This window comes from Aedes aegypti, chromosome 2 (assembly GCF_002204515.2).
Source record: "Aedes aegypti strain LVP_AGWG chromosome 2, AaegL5.0 Primary Assembly, whole genome shotgun sequence".
In the NCBI taxonomy this organism is placed as follows: Eukaryota; Metazoa; Arthropoda; class Insecta; order Diptera; family Culicidae; genus Aedes; species Aedes aegypti.
In genome coordinates, this window is record NC_035108.1 from 213753604 (window position 1) to 213771593 (window position 17990).

The 17990-nt window shown below is 36.5% G+C and overlaps 1 protein-coding gene across 2 annotated transcripts in view; it reads right to left on the bottom strand.

Annotated features, from left to right (window-relative positions):
• The window catches only part of LOC5568335 (DNA-binding protein D-ETS-3), a 306381-nt gene that overhangs the window by 116866 nt on the left and 171525 nt on the right, over positions 1 to 17990 (bottom strand). For both annotated transcript variants that reach the window (XM_021843918.1, XM_021843916.1), the window contains exon 5: positions 2234 to 2311. In XM_021843918.1, coding sequence (XP_021699610.1) covers positions 2234 to 2311 — 78 coding nt within the window. The remainder of the gene's footprint in view (positions 1 to 2233; positions 2312 to 17990) is intronic.

The following is a 17990-nucleotide window of genomic DNA, read 5'->3' on the forward strand; positions in this document are numbered from 1 at the left end:
TCCTAGATAATCACCAGGTACCTAATCAGAGCTATCGGATTTTATGCAATGCCACAATAAGAGACGTACATGTACTTCCCTTGATTGTGTCTTCCCAGTGTTCGCATTTTGAACACGGGATAGTGTAATTTCAGAATCTCTTGTTGTCAGTCAGCATTCTTATCTTGCTTTTCTTCAACTCACATCCTCAGTACAACCTTACCTAACAAAAATGCACCATTATGTTATAATTTCTGCATTCATTCAGCCACCAACGACACTTACGGCTACATTTGAACACATGCCTCATACTGGAGGACTATTCTCTGCTCCACAAAACCCCGCATCCCAAAGTGCCATTCCCATCCACTCAATAAAGCGAGCACGACGTGAATGTAATTTTAAAATTATTATTCTACTGCTCTTCAGGGTGGAATAAAATAAAATATTATATGAAATGGCATACAATAGTTGCCAGTGCGAACAATAGAAAATGTTTCATAACAATTTTCAATACGTGGCATTGTTTTCTATCGAAGCACCGTTGTCGTCGTTGGTCGGTCGGAGAACTGAGCCCACGCCAAAGGATAATAAGAGAGGGTTGTGCTAAACAATACCCTTAAAATGTACTCCCCGAACCACACTCTTGTAGGTTTTTACCGGCACCACTCAACCCAGAACATTGCATTCACCAACTCACTGATGTCCCAGCGTTGTTCTAGTTGGATGTCGGCACAGAAAAACGGAGAACTCCTGTCAACGCCTCTCGTACACATGTAGGTATATCTCGTTCTTGCTTTTGGCCCACTCTTGATTATTATTATTTAGAATGAGCCACTTGAAATTGCACGGCGCAAAACTTGGCATTCTGAATCAAGGATTGAAATGAATACGTTTCGCACATTTTTCACTGTTCGGCTCCTGCTACTGGTTAGAACAAGTTGCCACACACGAGGGGACACTTTTCCAAATTATGGTCTCGAGTTGAAAAGTTTGAGTGTCCTCGGAGAAACAGTTGCACGTGCTAGCAGTGGCACCGAAGGATGTTGTACATCTGCGAGTATTATAAATTATAGGTGGAAATACGGTATAGGAATGATGCATTTGCCTGCACTGAGTTTTATAATGTGCATAGAGTTTTCCTGTACATCTGTAATGAAGACGGGATGATTACGAGTAATGACAAAGACATATACATATTCAAATGTGTATGGTAAAATATAGGTCTATGATGGTCTATCAGTAAAGACACAGCTAGTAAGCAGTACAATTTTCTATCGTTCTGTCGAGAATTTACATTGGTGGTTTTGTGGAGCTCTGAATAGAGAGCTAACAGAAAACAATGTGTAGTTTGGAAGAGGCATATTTTGTATACGATTGCTTTAAACCTTGCGAAAAATATAATTGTTACACTTTACAAATGTCCTGTAAAAATCATCAACAATTTCATACAGATCCATTACTTTGCACTAACTCTTTCTTTAGCTCTATCTGCAACAATGTACATTAACCATACAATTCTTCTTGTTGTGACATGTCTCCATAATGAAGTTCCTATGTAATCCATGTGAAAGAAGAATCGTTCGTGATCCAAATTTTATGCCCCATAGATTTATTAGAATGTGCCTCCAATGCGAAATACCTAAAACGTTTTGGCAGTGATATTTTTTGCCAACCTGCACCATCAAATCCCTCCGAAGTAGAAGTTACACACAGTCTACAGCGAGGGAGCAGAGTTCTTCAACGTTTGTCCGAAATGCTTTTAATTACGTTTCATGTTTGCCAACTATCCAACTTCATTATTCGTCTGCTTGTTTGCTCCCGTTTTCGTGCCCAGAGTACCATCAGTATGAACTTTGTACGAATCCGGCGAATGGTCCGGAGCTGGATGATAGTCGTCATCGGTGCTCAAGAGCCAAGCGAAAATTGATCTGTGTTTGCTTATACATAGTTCCCTCGAATCCTTGCCAGCTTCACACACTCCACCAAGTTTCGTAAAGTCAATTTGTAGGATGAGAGTTCTAGCTGCTGGTCGTTGTTCGGATGAAATGACGCTTATCGATTATCAAGATGTGCTTGCTCTCATGTGTGTGTACATTGACAAGATTATCGTCCAAAATCTGAAGCGATAAACGTTGGATTGTGGAGTATTGCACGAGGAGATGAGCAGCAGAAAACGTAGACTCTTGAGCAAATCTTCTTAGTCAATTAAGGTGTAAGCGTTCTTTTTTTAGTGTACACATATTTTATTTACCTGGCTGTCTAAAGTGTGAATGTGCATCTAATGAAGTTTTCCCGACGCTAACGCTGCTAAGGGCATTCGAACTGTAGCCTGGAAAGAGTAAAAAAAGGTAAAACAAAAATCAATTCCCGTTTTGCTAATTGATTACATTCAAATATTGATAAGAGATCTGAAATAATTCAATAAAGATATACACTCGACATGATGCTGGCTAGCAATCATAAACCACATACCAATCTACATAAAAACTTGTGAACTAGTTTGCATTACATCATTTTAATGACGAGCTCAGTCGTATAAAGCGCTATTTTCTGAGTTCATTAGTGGATTTTGTTTGGTTCCGTATACAAATGCAGAATAAGTTGAATCAATCTGTAGCAGCTGTTGAGTCGCATAAGATTGCAGATTAGTTCACTAGAGATGGGCAAAATTGTTCAATTATGCTAGCGAATCGTAGGTAATTGGCTCACCAAATTGAATCAAGTCTTTTGATCGATTCAGTAACTCATATTATAAAATAAAAGTGACAAAATACATTACAACTTTTGAATAACAACATTTTTTACATCACTATTTCAACTATTTATACATGACTGGCGCATTTGTCTATGATAAGATCAAGACAAAAATGTTATCTAGGGTAAATTTTTGAGCTATCCTCCAAAAATGAGCGATGCTAGTGAATCGTAACTCTTTTGAAAAAAAGTTCACTCATTTTTGAGTCTTTATCAATGAGTTTAAGTGAGTCATCTGTCTCTTCTTCTTCTTCTTCTTTCTGGCGTTACGTCCCAACTGGGACAAAGCCTGCTTCTCAGATTAGTGTTCTTGTGAGCACTTCCACAGTTATTAACTGAGAGCTTTCTTTGCCAATTGACCATTTTTGCATATGTATATCGTGTGGCAGGTACGTAGATACTGCCCTGGGAATCGTGAAAATTTCCTTTACGAAAAGATCCTCGACCAGCGGGATTCGAACCCACGACCCTCAGCATGGTCATGCTGAATAGCTGCGCGTTTACCGCTACGGTTATCTGGGCCATATATCCATCTCATCTATCTCTATAGTTTACAATTCAAACATTACACTCGCATTGATTCCATTTCTATCATACAAAATACGCTCGTATATTGCCTCCAATTTCGTACGTATAAGGCCTTCTCATGAATAAGATACGTAACCTTTGTACATACAAGCATCGCATAACGCAAAAGGCGATTTCGTTATACGTACAATATGGTTATCTAAAAGTGTTCTAGCAGAAGGACGAACCATCTTATAGGCTATTCTACCTCATTACTCCAAAATCCATCAAGCCGAACGCCATGGCCTCGCTATTCATTTTTCTGAATGTACCGTTTTGATTCATATTACGGACAGCTTCAAATTCCGGACACTCTACTTTGTATGGGAAACATTTCACACGAAATGTTTCAATTTTTGCCGTTTAAAAGTTCTCGATTTCAAGGCTCGTTTTAGTAAGCATTTTCCATAAATATCTATGAAAATTTATAATACCCAACTACCTTAGATGTCTCTTTTCAATTAATCATTTGACTGTTCCATTAATGATTATCATGAGCTGTCCGGAATTCGAATCAATGTGTCCAGAATATGAGGCAAAAGTGAGGAAGCGTCCGGAATAAGAATCATGAAAAGGCCACACATTTTGATTTATTAAAAATTATTCAAGTTGCGGAAGCGAATTCTTTACCCACCATTCGAAAGTTAAGGGCTTACAACGCTTGATAATGCTAAAGAATCATACAGAATGATTTATTTTGTATGCTCTCTGCTGGGTTATACTTCACTAAGGCCTTAAGTGTCCGTAATATGAATCAAAACGGTACCATTATTCAGAATTCCATAAAATCGAATTTCTCAAGCCCAAAATAAAGGTAATTGGGGGAAGCTGTAAATTTAGAGTTTCGCAGTATTGGTACATTTAGGATAATGAAATTCGGAATCATGACACTCAGGTAAATAGCATTTCGGGAAATGGGATAGAATCCTAAAATGCATTATATAAAAATTACTCAGATTTATTTACAGATTTTGAATGGAAAATTTCGATAAGGAGGCAACTATCACAGCAACCGACGTTACCTTCACTCCTCCGGACGATCAAAATTCAACAAGAGTACTTCTCCTTTCAGACATGCCTTTTATTCTCTCGAAAGATCCAGAAGATACACCGTTTTCGATGACGTGGACATCTCTTCGAAGGTGAGTGAATTCCATAAACTTCAATTCCAATTGGGCTACATGCAAAGCATTGACATTTCCTTAGATTGCACATGTATTCTTTTTATAATTAAAATAAAATGAAATTTATGAAATTGGATAGTACAACAAATAATCTGAATAACAACGTAAATAAAAAATCTGAGTAATGAATAAATTTGTATATACAAAAATAAAAAAATAAATAGATAAAAAAAAACATAACAAAAATAAATGAATTGAATAAATAAATAAATAAATAAGCAAGTAAATAAATAAATTCATTATTAAAATTACTTATTATCATTATGCTAAATGAATAAATGAAAAAAAAAACAAGTAAACAATTGTTATTAGGTCACTAAGTGGCTCGGTAGCTTAGTTGGTAAAGCGCTCGTCAAGCATACAAGAGTCCTGGGTTCAAATCCCAGCCGAGCACGTGGATTTTTTTCATAATTTCACCCATAATTTGTCCATCTTTAGCACGCATAATGAGTTAATTAATTTAATAACCATGCGGGTTGGATTACCGAACAGCTCAATATAAGCGTCAATTTAAATAAACAATATTTTATTCTACACCTGCACATTAAGGTAAACAATTTTCACTTTTTAAAAAAAAAATTAACAATTTAATTAATCTTGCCTTTTTACCACACACATTCATTGTTACTAGCGATGAGCGATTTTGAATCGATGTTCCAAACATCGATTTCTTCGTTCCGATTAAACGATATTTTGAATCGATATTAAGATCACTCAAAATCGAGTGAACCGATTTTCTTCATTCGATTTTTCTTTCGATTCCCATGTATGAAATTGATTCGAATTTTTTAATGAGTTGATGAAGCATAGGCCTAGTTAGCATTGAATGTATAATTTTAAGTTTCAATCGTTATTTATTTGAAGGAATTATGTATCCAAATACAATTGCCTTTGGTGTATTTTTGAGATTTTGTTTTTTTGTAAATGTTAAAATGAGCCTGAGAATTGAATCGATTCAAAAACATCGATTCACCATATTGAATTCGAATCGATTCAGTGAAATCGATGTTCTGGTCAAATTTGCCCAACGCTAATTGTTACCCAAACGGTTGAACAATGGTCCGAATCCACAATTTAGCAGGAAATAGTTGTTTGTTGAAATGATTCGACAAAATTATAACTGCAACATTTCCAATGTTAGTTTTTACATCATGGGATAGCAATTGCATTTCTGCTCTGTAGAATTTCCACCGCTCGTTATTTGTAAAGAAAATCGGGTTATAACTCTTCGGGAAAAATCAAACGGAATCCTTCAATAAAGTATTTAGAATTTTTTGTATATGGATACACCTATACCCCATTTTTAATGCTTTGAACTAAATTTACATAGACATTCCATGAGATTTCCGTGCGTTCTCTTATATTGGAACTTTTCAATCAATGCCTTTCTTTTAATCGGCTGTCCGAAGTAAACATATTAATATCGTTATATTTAGCAACCTTTTTTTAGAGAAGTTCCATGATTCGGCCATGATAATAGCTTTTAACGCTTTGAGTATAGTGTTTCTTGAATTATAAGCACGTTCTGTTGTTCTATGATGATGGCGAATCTTGTACACTTATAGCTACCTAAACAGAAAACACATATTCAATCTCAAATGAGAAACTTTTCACTTGTCCCACGTGAGTAGAAAATTGACGGTGTTTCAATTTAATTATTTTTAGGTCTATGTCGAATCAACTCTAAAACTTTTTTTATTGCAGTTTAAAACTGTCGGAAGGGACAACTTAGAAGTGGTACAGAAATTTATTTTCCGCAACTTTTTTCCTCTGAAAATATTAAAATAAGATTGTAAGCCGCCAACTTATTACGGAGTGATAGTTAACAGGTTAACAATCTTTCGCTCTATTATGCAATAATGGCTGAAGAATCTCAGAAATCTCTTGCCTAACGTAATGTTCTCAATGTCCTCAAAGGTTTACGCATGAGTTTAAAACGTTAATTCACATACTCATTTAAATATACCAATTATTTTCACTTACCCCATTTACCCACTTGCCCCCCGGTGCCAAGAATAGGATCCGGCTCCTTCTAACTTTTTCTTTGTTTATTGTATGTCTTAAAATATTCTCAAAACATTTCGTATATATTACTTCTGATAACTCCTACAAAGATTCTACCTTGTATCACTCCATGAAATCTTTTTCCTAAATCTCTTTCCTGGAACACTTACTGGAACATTTTTATGAAATTCATCCAAATATTCAATCTTGATTTCCCAGGCCACATAATATATTTTAGAACTCATTCAAGATTTTTTTCAAGGACAGCTGTAGAAACTCCTTCAAAATTCTAAAAGTAGTTTCTTCTGAAGCTTCTCTTGTGATACCTTCTTTTTTTTTTTTTTTTTTTCAAACCATTTATTTAGCAGGCCCAAACGCCCGGAGGCTTAACGGGGCCGATTATTACCTTTTTTCTTAATTGAAACAACATGCAAATCGGTATCACAAACAGACTGTGATCCATTATCAGTACATATTTTTTTCTTCTCCCTAAGCCTAGTTGACAGTCGTCGCTTGTTGCTACCATCGTTGGCCTCGTATGTGGAGGATGAACTATCATTCCCGTCGTTGTCATCGTCATCGCTTTCACTGTTGTGTTGCTCTGCCTGCTTCTCGGTGACCGTAGGTACGGTTGTCGATCCAAGCTCATGTTCAACGAGTGTACGTTTGGGACACGTTGATTTAGGTGGTTGATCGTCGCTTATCGGTGGGAAGTCAGCCTCGCTGAATTTTTGTTCGGTTGGTGGTGGTGATGTTTCGGTTGCTTCGTGCGTTGTTGTGGTGTTTTTCTGGACGTCTACCGCCAGACATTTCTGCTTCGGATGTTCCGCACGGGTACACCGCTTACAGGTTTTGATCTGATTCGGGTGCTCAACGTAACAGATCTCATTGGCGATCGTTAGGAATGACGGGATAGGATGTTTAATCCTCATTTGCAGTACGCGAACTCCATTCGGTAATCCAGGAAAGTAGTGCCTCCAACGTTCGCTCTGTATCGAAAGCACCTCTCCGAACTGCATCATGAAATTCCCGACAGTCGTATGTGGTACGGATGGAGGAAGATCATGTACACGAACACTCACTGCCTCGCTATCCACATACACAGGAATTTTAAACTGTTTGTCTTTACAAGTGAAGACTCGCTTTATGTTATGTGCATTTTCATAGCGTTTCGCTGTGTCACGGTCCACCATTTCTATGAAAACGCATTTACGGGTATTATGCAGCTGGATACTCTTGGCATCCGAAAGATCCAATTTCAATTCGTGTTCCAGAAAATGCTGCACTTTTGCAACATCTGGTCGCGACGGAAGAACACCGAAATCTACCACCAAAGTGTTTTTTCGAACAGCACTCATTTTTGACGATATCGCACGGGAGGGATTATGGATAGGTCCGATTGCTACGAGTATTAGCTGTCAACTGACTGTGATACCTTCTAGTATACAGTAAGGACCCGATTTTGTCAGCCCCTCGATGAATTTTAGGCTGACAAAATGGGGAACCTGACAAAATCGGGTCATTTTATTTTGTTCCTGTTTTTCAAATTTTAACGTGTTACATGGTTACATGGGCTTTTAAGAGGGCGATGGACATGGGCGTAGCCAGTTTTTTTTTATCAGGGGCTCCCCCTCCCCTATATTGGTAATATCGATTTTTAACATTTAATAAAAGGCATTGCCACTGCCCCCTCTGGCTACTCCCATGCGTGCATGACATCAAACATCATCATCAATTTTAATGTAAACGTGGTAAAACATGACGATAACAATTACATGACAAATTTAAAATAGGCTGACAAAATCAGGTCAAAAAGCTGACAAAATCGGGGGTAGACAAAATCGGGGGCTGACAAAATCGAATCAGTACTGTATTTCAAGCAAATATATCAGAAATTCATTCATAGATTTCCAAAAGAACCCTTTGGAATTTTTCCCGGAAGTTTCACCAGTGCTTTTTTCTAGAATTAATCCAAAATTTTCTATAGTGATTTCTGAAGAAATATATTGTAAAATCCAAGAAAAACATTTGGCTGAATTCTTTGTGGAATGTCGAGAATATAAAACGTATTTTTTTGGATTGCAGAATTATTGTTCGAACAAAAAGCTGCATGGTGTGTTGGAAAATTTTGGCATGAATCCTGAAAAAATCTTAACTAAATAACAAAAAAATACCTAAAAGGAGCTCTTGAAAAAAAATATTGGATTATTTTACGAAGAACTTATTAAACAAAAATCCTTTTAAAAATATTAACGAAATAAATTGTCAAAATTCTAGTTGTAATTAAATGAGCATCTTCTTATGGATTCCTCAACAGAGCTTCGAAACAAAATTCAGTAGTGACTTTTTACAACGGAACCGTCGAGTATATTCATGCAGAAACCACTGCTCTTACTCGCTTTTAGATGCAATGTCTGGATTGATTCCTGAAGAAAACCTGATGATGAGGTATACGTCTAGATACGTCTAGATACTATGTCTAGAAATATTATTAAAAAAATATAAAGGGAAATCTTTTCAGAAATTCGTATCAGCTTTATTAGTAAATCAGAATGAATGTTTCACATATATCAGAATGCAAAAAAAATCATGGAGAAATTGGTAGTGAAACTTCTATTTTAATTGTTGGAAGAAGCAATTCTGGGTGGAATTTAAAAAAAGAACCTCAGCCAGACGGAAACAACAAGATTATTACAGGATGTGTTTCTCTGATATGATTCGAACAAAATTCGCATCACATTAAATAAGAATATAACGCATCCTATTATAGGGGGAGATCCCCCAGTACCGGACAGCATCCAATACCGGACAAAGTCGAAAAATTGAGAAATCATGATCCAATCAAGATTGTGTATTAGAAGAAAACAAAACTCTTATAGAGAGTAAAAAAGTTGAGATGTTTGAAAATTGTTGAAAATTTGACGTATCACCCTAAATTTGAACCTAATTAGTAGTGATTTTGAATATGGTAAAATAATTTGGATTTCCTAGTGTAGTGTGCTATTTCCATACCAAAAAAAATAATGCGCTCTCGGGCTAGGCATTGGATATATATGTATATATAGAAAGCGTTATGTTTGGATGGGCATCTAATTCTTCCGAAAGAGGTGCACTTTGCGAAAAAGGACCACGTGATTATTGAGCTGAAATCGAATTCAGGTTAACTTCTGCGTTCATGAGTCCTCTCATGGCGTAGGGGTAACGCGCCCTAACTAGAGATCAGAGAGTCGTGAGTTCGATTCTCACTGAGAAGACGTGTAACTTTTTCGCAAAACTTCACATAAATTTGTTCATTTAATCCAATTGCAGAATATATGTAATGTTTAGCTTTCGGTAGTTGTTAAACATAATTATTGCAAATTATGTTTCTGTTCATAACTTTGAATATAATTTACAACAAATGTTATGACTTTGGTGTAAAATATAACAAATTTTGTTATAAATATGTTATAAAAAATATAACAAGTTGGGAACAAAGCCATCTTGATAACAATACTTTGCCTATCAACTTCTGTCATTTTTAACTGTTTTCGATAAAAATGTGTTGTTAACGTGTTGAGTGATTAATTCTTCCAAAAGATGAGCGCTTTGCTAAAGAGGACCACGTGATTATTGAGCTGTAATCGAGTTCAGGTTAACTTCTGCGTACATAAGTCCTCTCGCAGTGCAGGGTTAACACACAATATCTAGTGAACATAGATTTGTGAGTTCGATTCGCACCGCAAATTTCACATCGATTTGTCCCAATTACAAAGTATATGTAATATTTAGTATTAGGGTAGTTGCTAAGTGATTTTGGTTGTGATACTTGAAGAAAAAATCTGTTGACATTTCTTGGGAAATATTTTTCTAGAGAAATACTTGCAGTTTTCCTTAGTGAAGTTCCTGGTCGAATTCTTGAAATCTTCCTGTAGGAATACTTTGAAAATCTTCGAGATAAATTTTCATGAACTTTTTACAACTTTTTTCTAAAATATCCGTGATTTCTATAGAATTGCATTGATTTGACAAATTTAAGAAATGTCTTGGGAGCAACTTTTGTTAGTTAATTATTAGATTCATAATAAGTTGTAGTTTTTATCATGACTGCCTGAACAAAATACATAGTATACGAATACTAACATACTACAGTATGCTCTACATAAGGCGGTAATAAAAGACAAAATACAAAGAATCGATACCCTAAACTTATTTAGATGGTGTAGGTATACAAAATAACAAACTAAAGTATATCCATAAATAATACATAACGGAACAATGTGAAGTGTATTTAAAAGCTCAATAAACTATTGAATTGAATAACCAAGCAATAGCAAGCCAAGCTTATACAATCTGGTAAATTTTTGCGAGAACTTCACTTTTGATTATACTTTATTAAAAAAGAATAGCTTTCAATAGCTAATTAAGTTATGACAGCTGATTATGGTTTCCATCAGGTGAATTATGAATACCAAATCCAAATGATAGTAATTAAAAAATAAGGCAAGGCTCAGCTCACTATGCAATAATTATCGACTTACTATTTTCTTCTGATCGGTTATGGGCCTGGTGCCAATAGTTTTGATAAAATTGCTCCGAAATATTTAAATGCTTAAAACAAGATATAAAGAAATGTTTATTAGATTTCTTTACATACATTTCTTGGTGATAACCCTGTATGATTTTTTTTCACAGTTAGTAAGAATCTTTTAAGTTTTTGAAGAAAGACGCTTAGAAAAATTACAAAAAGTAATGTAAAAAATAAAATTTAATGGTTTTACTCAAGACACCGTGGGAAAGAAATGGATGTATTTTTCTAAGAATTGTTGAAAATGTTTAAATTAAATTATTTTCTAAATTTTAATCAATCTCTTGAGACAATTCAATTGTAGTTTCTGAACGAGTTCCTCAAGCAATGTATGAAGGAATTCCTGAACAAATGCATGCATAATGATGCCATAAGAAGAATTGTAATATAAATACTTGGTGGAAACCTTGGAAAATCTCAATGTATTTTCATGAAATATTTGCTTATCGTTTGAAATAAAAAAATATTCATGATTTTCTAGATCAGTTTTTGGATTCATTTTCTTAAATTTGTTTCATAAAAATTCTCAATACATGCATGCACTTAAAGACTAATGATAACACAGCGTAACACAAATGACATGTTTGCGTGTCTCAAGGATCAAATTATGTGTCTCTAGTAGTTTTGGGGTTGTTGAATCTGATGCCATTCTCAGAAACATTCTAGCATGTCACAATTTTTAGCTACAGGTCGCCAAAGTTGTATAAAACACTGGTTTTATTGAAGTTTACATAAAATTTTAAGTATAATTTATCAAACTTTTGTGTGATGAAACCCACTATGCATGCAAAATAGGACCTGAACTTTCAATATGGACATAATTTTGTTGAAATTGCACGATTCAATTTAGTTTACACCGATTTTTTCAACATGCTTGGAACCTCCATACAAAATTCTTCGTTTCTCTTATATGGGAATATACAATAGTTCTTTAAATCATCAAAAAATAACTATTCCGCATCGGAAGTATAATAAATTTTATTGATAAGTATTGTCGTACACATAAAGTTTAAATTCTGTGAAAAATTAGGCAAACAAATTGCCTTAAAAGCCGACAAACTTGCATGCAAGTTGGCTAAAATAGTTAATTTTTGCATTTTCAACAGCCAATATCTCAAAAACTAGATGTGCTATGATATTTTTGAAAACTGCAATGGATTCAGCAACCTTTTATTAAGTAAACAGCGGTACTTTGGTACTTGAGACAAAAACGTGTTCCGCAGTGTAACCAATGTTATTTTGACATTTTGAATGATAATTATAATCCTTGTTTCTATGAAACAACAGACTCAGACTGGACACAAATCACTGATAAATATATCACATATATTTACCATCGAATCCATTGACATTCGCTACATATTCCTCAGTACACGGCGATAGATAGACTCCAACCAAAAAACAGCATTCAACAAAAATCTACCCTCGTTAGCCCATGTATCAAATCATGCGTGCACAAATCTTGCAAAGGATATCCATTGACACACAAAAAAATGTTCACCACACTCCCCCTCGTAACACATCACCAACCAGTCGTCCGTCCCGTAACCCAAGATACATTCCCACAACGTTGACAGAATACAAAACCAACACCCGACATTCGATATTTGTAAATTTGCCGGAATTTGTATAATAAAATATATCCAATGAAGGATAACAGCGTAGCGAGAGAAAAAAAAATCTTGCATGAACCAGAAAAATGGAACCCAATCCCGAATCCCCACACGACGAATCCGAACGGTTGTTCAATCCCGTTTCAAACGACAGAGAAGAATGAAACAAATCGAAGCAAATCTATGCAAACACAATTCTTTTGATCTTTTTTACTACGGTTCACATGAGATGGAATGTTGTACATTTTTTTGTTTAGTATGTGCGCTTGAGATCCATGTTAATAAAAAACATCAACGGGTGTGTCGAATCAAACGAAAAACAAATAAATTCGCATGCATGTTCTGTGACAAAGGATGTTTTGTGCCATGTGATGTACGAGTAATTGGAAAGAAAAATAGTCGAATTTGGGTTGAAAAGAGTGATTTTTCACAGTTTTTGCATCGCATAATATCATTTTGAGGAATACTATTCTTTTTTCACACGAGGTGAAGGGAGAAGAGATCAAAGCTAATTCCTGGTTTGATTATGGCTATTGACTCTTTTTTCGTGACATTTCAAAATTAAACCAATTTATTAAAATAGTTAAGCTTCTATAAGCTTTTTGTAAAATTAATAAGGAATCCTTTGATCACGACGCTTGCTCTGCAAGGGCGGGCGATAAAAACTTGTTCGACGTATGATTCGGTTATCGATTTATATCTCGATTCTGGTTAGGCGTAAATATTGATTTCAGATGATATTGCTTATTGGTTGGAATGGAGGGGCATACTACACTACAGTCTCAGATAAAGCAGAATGAGAAGTAAAATGCCATCGAAAAGAGCAATCATCCGATATTTCTGTAAGCCGTCACACCACCATTTAGCCACCAGCGTGAATAAATTCAAAATCGCCTCAAGCATTCAACCACTGCTCTGACTGACGACTGATGGCACCCTTTGGGGTGAAGGTTTTTATTGTTCACAATCAGTGCGAATCATCAAACCGCTTTTTGATCACATTCAAATTCAATTTGATTCCATCATTCGCCGAAAGTCGCATATGTCGATAGGATTGTAAATCTCCGCCGAGCTCTTAATTTACCTCTCCCCAACAACGAACGAAATCATTCCCAAAGACCATCCAGGGGAAGAGTTGGGAAATCTGTTTTCCTTCGCACTCAGCATGCGGCACTTCCATCCCATTAAGGGACATCGGGTATTCTGGTCGCTTGTGGGGTTAAACGTTAATTTTAATGTTGTGTCAGAAAACGCTCCGGGGTGTAATTTGTAACACCATCGCGATGTCGTGCCGCTGTGCCGCCATTCTATCCGAAACTAGAAAAGCAACGTTCTCCAAACACCATCATTACCTTCATCGCACAGTGGTACCGTCCGTAGGCCAAAGAGCAAAAAATAAGTTTTCTTAATTCTCACTCCCTTACCTTGCCTTCCTTCCCTTACCTTATCATGATCTCGAGAATGTAGAACCACATTTTTTTTTTCAAACGCTCCTGCTAGATATTCAAAGTTAGACCGTGAATGATGGAGTATATCCCATGTTTTCAAAATGTATGGCAAAAACCTTTAATAATCCTGTTATGTATTTTCAGAGCCTTGAGACAGATTCATATCTCTAACTTACGAAACATATTAATATGTTGTATGCATACAACGTATCATGATATCTTCATGATATCTATAAGGTGGTATTGTAATAAATGGTAAGCATAAACATACAACATACATCATGAATTCTCAACTTTGCATGCTGTAATTTTGTTTCCTTATGACCAAACGGAATAAAATTTAGAAAGAGAATTTACAAATGTGCTTTATTCCATTATTCCAATATAATCTTACTTACAATAATTTCACGTTTTTGCCTCGTTCTGATTTAGTCACATCACGATTTCTGTAAGAATCATTTTATATTTTTATCAACGCGCAAAAACTGATTTTTTTTATGTTTCCAAATGCTTAGAATATAAGCTAAAGAATTATTTTGAAGCGATTTCAAATGTTTTTCAATAGCCTCTGGGTTGAAATTCCGATGTTACGTTAGTGTTGATACTTGGTGAGTGTCAAGTTGTGTGTATATCATCTAAGGGGTGGTCCATTTATTACGTAAGGCAATTTTGAGGATTTTTCAACCCCTCTCCCTATGATAAGATTTTTTGTATGAAAATAAAAAAAATTGTATGGTACGTAAGAAATCTCAAACCTTCCCTCCCACCGTAAACTCTACGTAATTATTGGACGGTCCCTGATAAAGTTTGACTCCTCATATCCGCTAATCAATTAAAGTTTTCAAATCTAGAATAGGTTGTTAGTCACGATTTAAGTATCCTTTAACACTGCACAGTTAATTAATGATCAAGTTGTAGGAAATTCCCGCCTAAGGCATCTTGCTGTTATAAGGTTTTGACGTTTTGAAGTTTACATGTACATGACGAAACACGTGTCAAATGTAAAAATTGATGTAATGTAAAAAAACATCTCGCTTGGTTTGATGTACACACGACGATGTAGATATGTGTCAAATGTGCATTTCATATATCCAAACGAAGTTTAGAACGCGAAATGATGATCCCATGTGTTATGAGGTAATCGATTTCAGTTCGCCTTCGACCGTCGGGGACTCTCAAGGGGCTCCGCAGCTTGTAGGTTGGCGTGTAGCCTAACGCTGCTCAGAAGGAATAAGGCTAGGAGATTTAGCTGAGCACAGGGTCGTTTACTGTGATTAACAACGATTCAAACACTGCAACCCCAATCAATTACCTTGTAGAAGCATCAGTGCTGGAATTGCATAGCGGAAAGGGAAGCCAACCAGTTTATCTGACCAAGGTGGAAAAAACTCATGAAGTGGTCGGATTCCAAGAAAGACTAACCAAAGCCGAGGCTTGAATAACCTTTTCAGGTACGGAATCGATCCAAAAGAAAAGAAGATGTATATAACCTGAGGGAGTGCGTCCTTTAAATGAGTTACATCGAAATTTAAAAACATAGTAGTTTTATTCGCCCACTGGGTATTTTTCAATAGAGAGAAACGTAATGGTGTACTTGCGTGTTACATGGCTGGTTGTTGGCGGCAGGATGGCAGATGGCGACGAACTACGTTGGCTAGCATCGGTGGTGGCATCATAATCGGCGGAGGAGTAGGCTTAAGAGACAGGCGGCAATCGCTACACGTGGTCCCTGTAGGTCCGGTCTGAACGTTCCGGGGTCCTGGGCGACTTTGCGAGTTCTACCATGGAGCGTTCACCTTGGCTTGGACTCACTGTGGTTCGACCGGTTTGGCTATGGCCTACCGGCGCGGTCTTCTAACGGGGTCAAACGGATGTGTGGTCGATGACTGAGCTTAGAGACGCTGTTAGAAAAACTAGGCACTTCCAACGGATTGTGCCGGAACGCTTGTCACGGGACTCAATAGGGCCTTCGAGTGGTGTTGCCAGTGTAGAAGCCAGCCCTGAACCGGGCTACGTGTCCGATTTGTCCGTGGACCGGATTGTCGGCCCCAGAAGGCGTATGCGTGGCTATGGCTTGCCCTGGAAATGCTGAGGAGTCGATTCTAGTTCGAGTTGTTCTGAGAACGGAACTGGGCCCTCCGGGAATTGCCCGTGGCCTCAAAAAAAGAAAGAAAAGGCTCGGAGAACAATCACGAGCCTATCACCAGCACTAACACCATGTCTCTCTCTCTCTCTTTTTCAACTAACACCTCCATTTTGGCTCATACAATTACTTTTTCTTAACAATAGTACTTTAACAATATTATCAATAGCTTCAATTACTTTTACTTTGCACTATTTTAACTACCTATTGAAAGAAAACACATTCAAATTATATACACAATTTGAAATCACAAAGGAATAAATAAATTACAATTACTTTTAAAACTATGACCTTAAACGGCGCGCACTACTAAGCACTTGGGTAGTCCAATGCAAATGAGACCCGATCTATGTTCTTCGAATCGTTTTATTCTAGCTTTGATCTGACGAATCATCGTGAAGAGCTGAAGTTTGACAACATGTCCCTTCTCAATGGTTGGCAGCCCTTCTACGCTGGGGGGTTCACTGATTAGGTCAACTTCGTGTATAACGGGTTGTTGTTCTAGCTCAAACACTCTTGGATTTGCGAATATCCCAGTAGCCTGACCACTTAGTAAGATGGCGTTTTCGGCAAAATTGTTCAATAACTCAAAGGCTATCATTATGATAGCCAAGAAATTTGAGATTTCGCTACTAGGCGGCACTAATGTGTATGAAACTTTCCCCAACTAAGGTTGTCATGTCTATTGCGACTTGAACCAGCCGACGGTGTTTTTTTAAAAAAAAACCTGAAGGTCATAGACACAAAAGTCAATTTGAACAAATTGAGAAGTAAAATTTTGAAAAAAAAAATAATCGTTTTGAGAGTCGTGGAATCGAAGCCCACCAGACGCTATTCTATTTTTGAAAACGGCGATGGATTCAGCAATCCTTAATTGTCGAGTGAATATGAATATGAATATGAGGTATTTTGGTGGTTGAGACAAACACGTGTTCCGCAATGTAATCGTTTAAATGTTCAATGTTTCGTTAATTGACATTCTGACAAAAACAAAATTATGAATATTTATGGCTTATGGCAGAACCATATTTATTGATTGGAGTCTGCAATCAGCTTTGATTACAGACCTATGTGAATGAACAATATAAATGTTCCTTACATCAATACTTTGCATTTACACCTAATTCTGTTTTTGCACGGTTTTTTTTACACTGATGTGCAAAAAAAGTTTCCATACATTTTTTTTCGCCATTATTTTTGCATGAAACGTCGAGAAATGTTGTTACTTTTTTGAACGTTTTTTTCTTTAATTTTGAACTGTACGCATCCCCCGTGCAAGAACAGAATCGGGTGTATGTGGTACAAATGTTGATTATCCTGCTAAAAATGCAATTTCCTTTTCAAGTTTTTTCTAATAAGTGGTTTCTTCACCACCGCTTAGCCCTTAAACCTAGTTTAACTATATGGGTAAGCTTGGTTTACGGTTTAAGCGAAGGTGAACAAATCGGCCCTAAGAATCTTCGCCTCTACGCAAAATAATGAAATCAATAATCTGAATTTTTAAAATGATATCAATGACAACTACCCCAAGAGTGCTTTTGAAACTCACTGATAGTGTCTTTAATATTGAACGAGATGATTTATAACCATTTCGTAGAACAGATGAAACCACTGTACATTGTAGTGGTTGCCTTTTCGACGACGAAAATCCCCAGCTCGGAAGTTACGAAATCACCGCCACAGTTCCAAAGTCATGCTCCCGACGAATGCAAAAGCAAACTTCGGTCG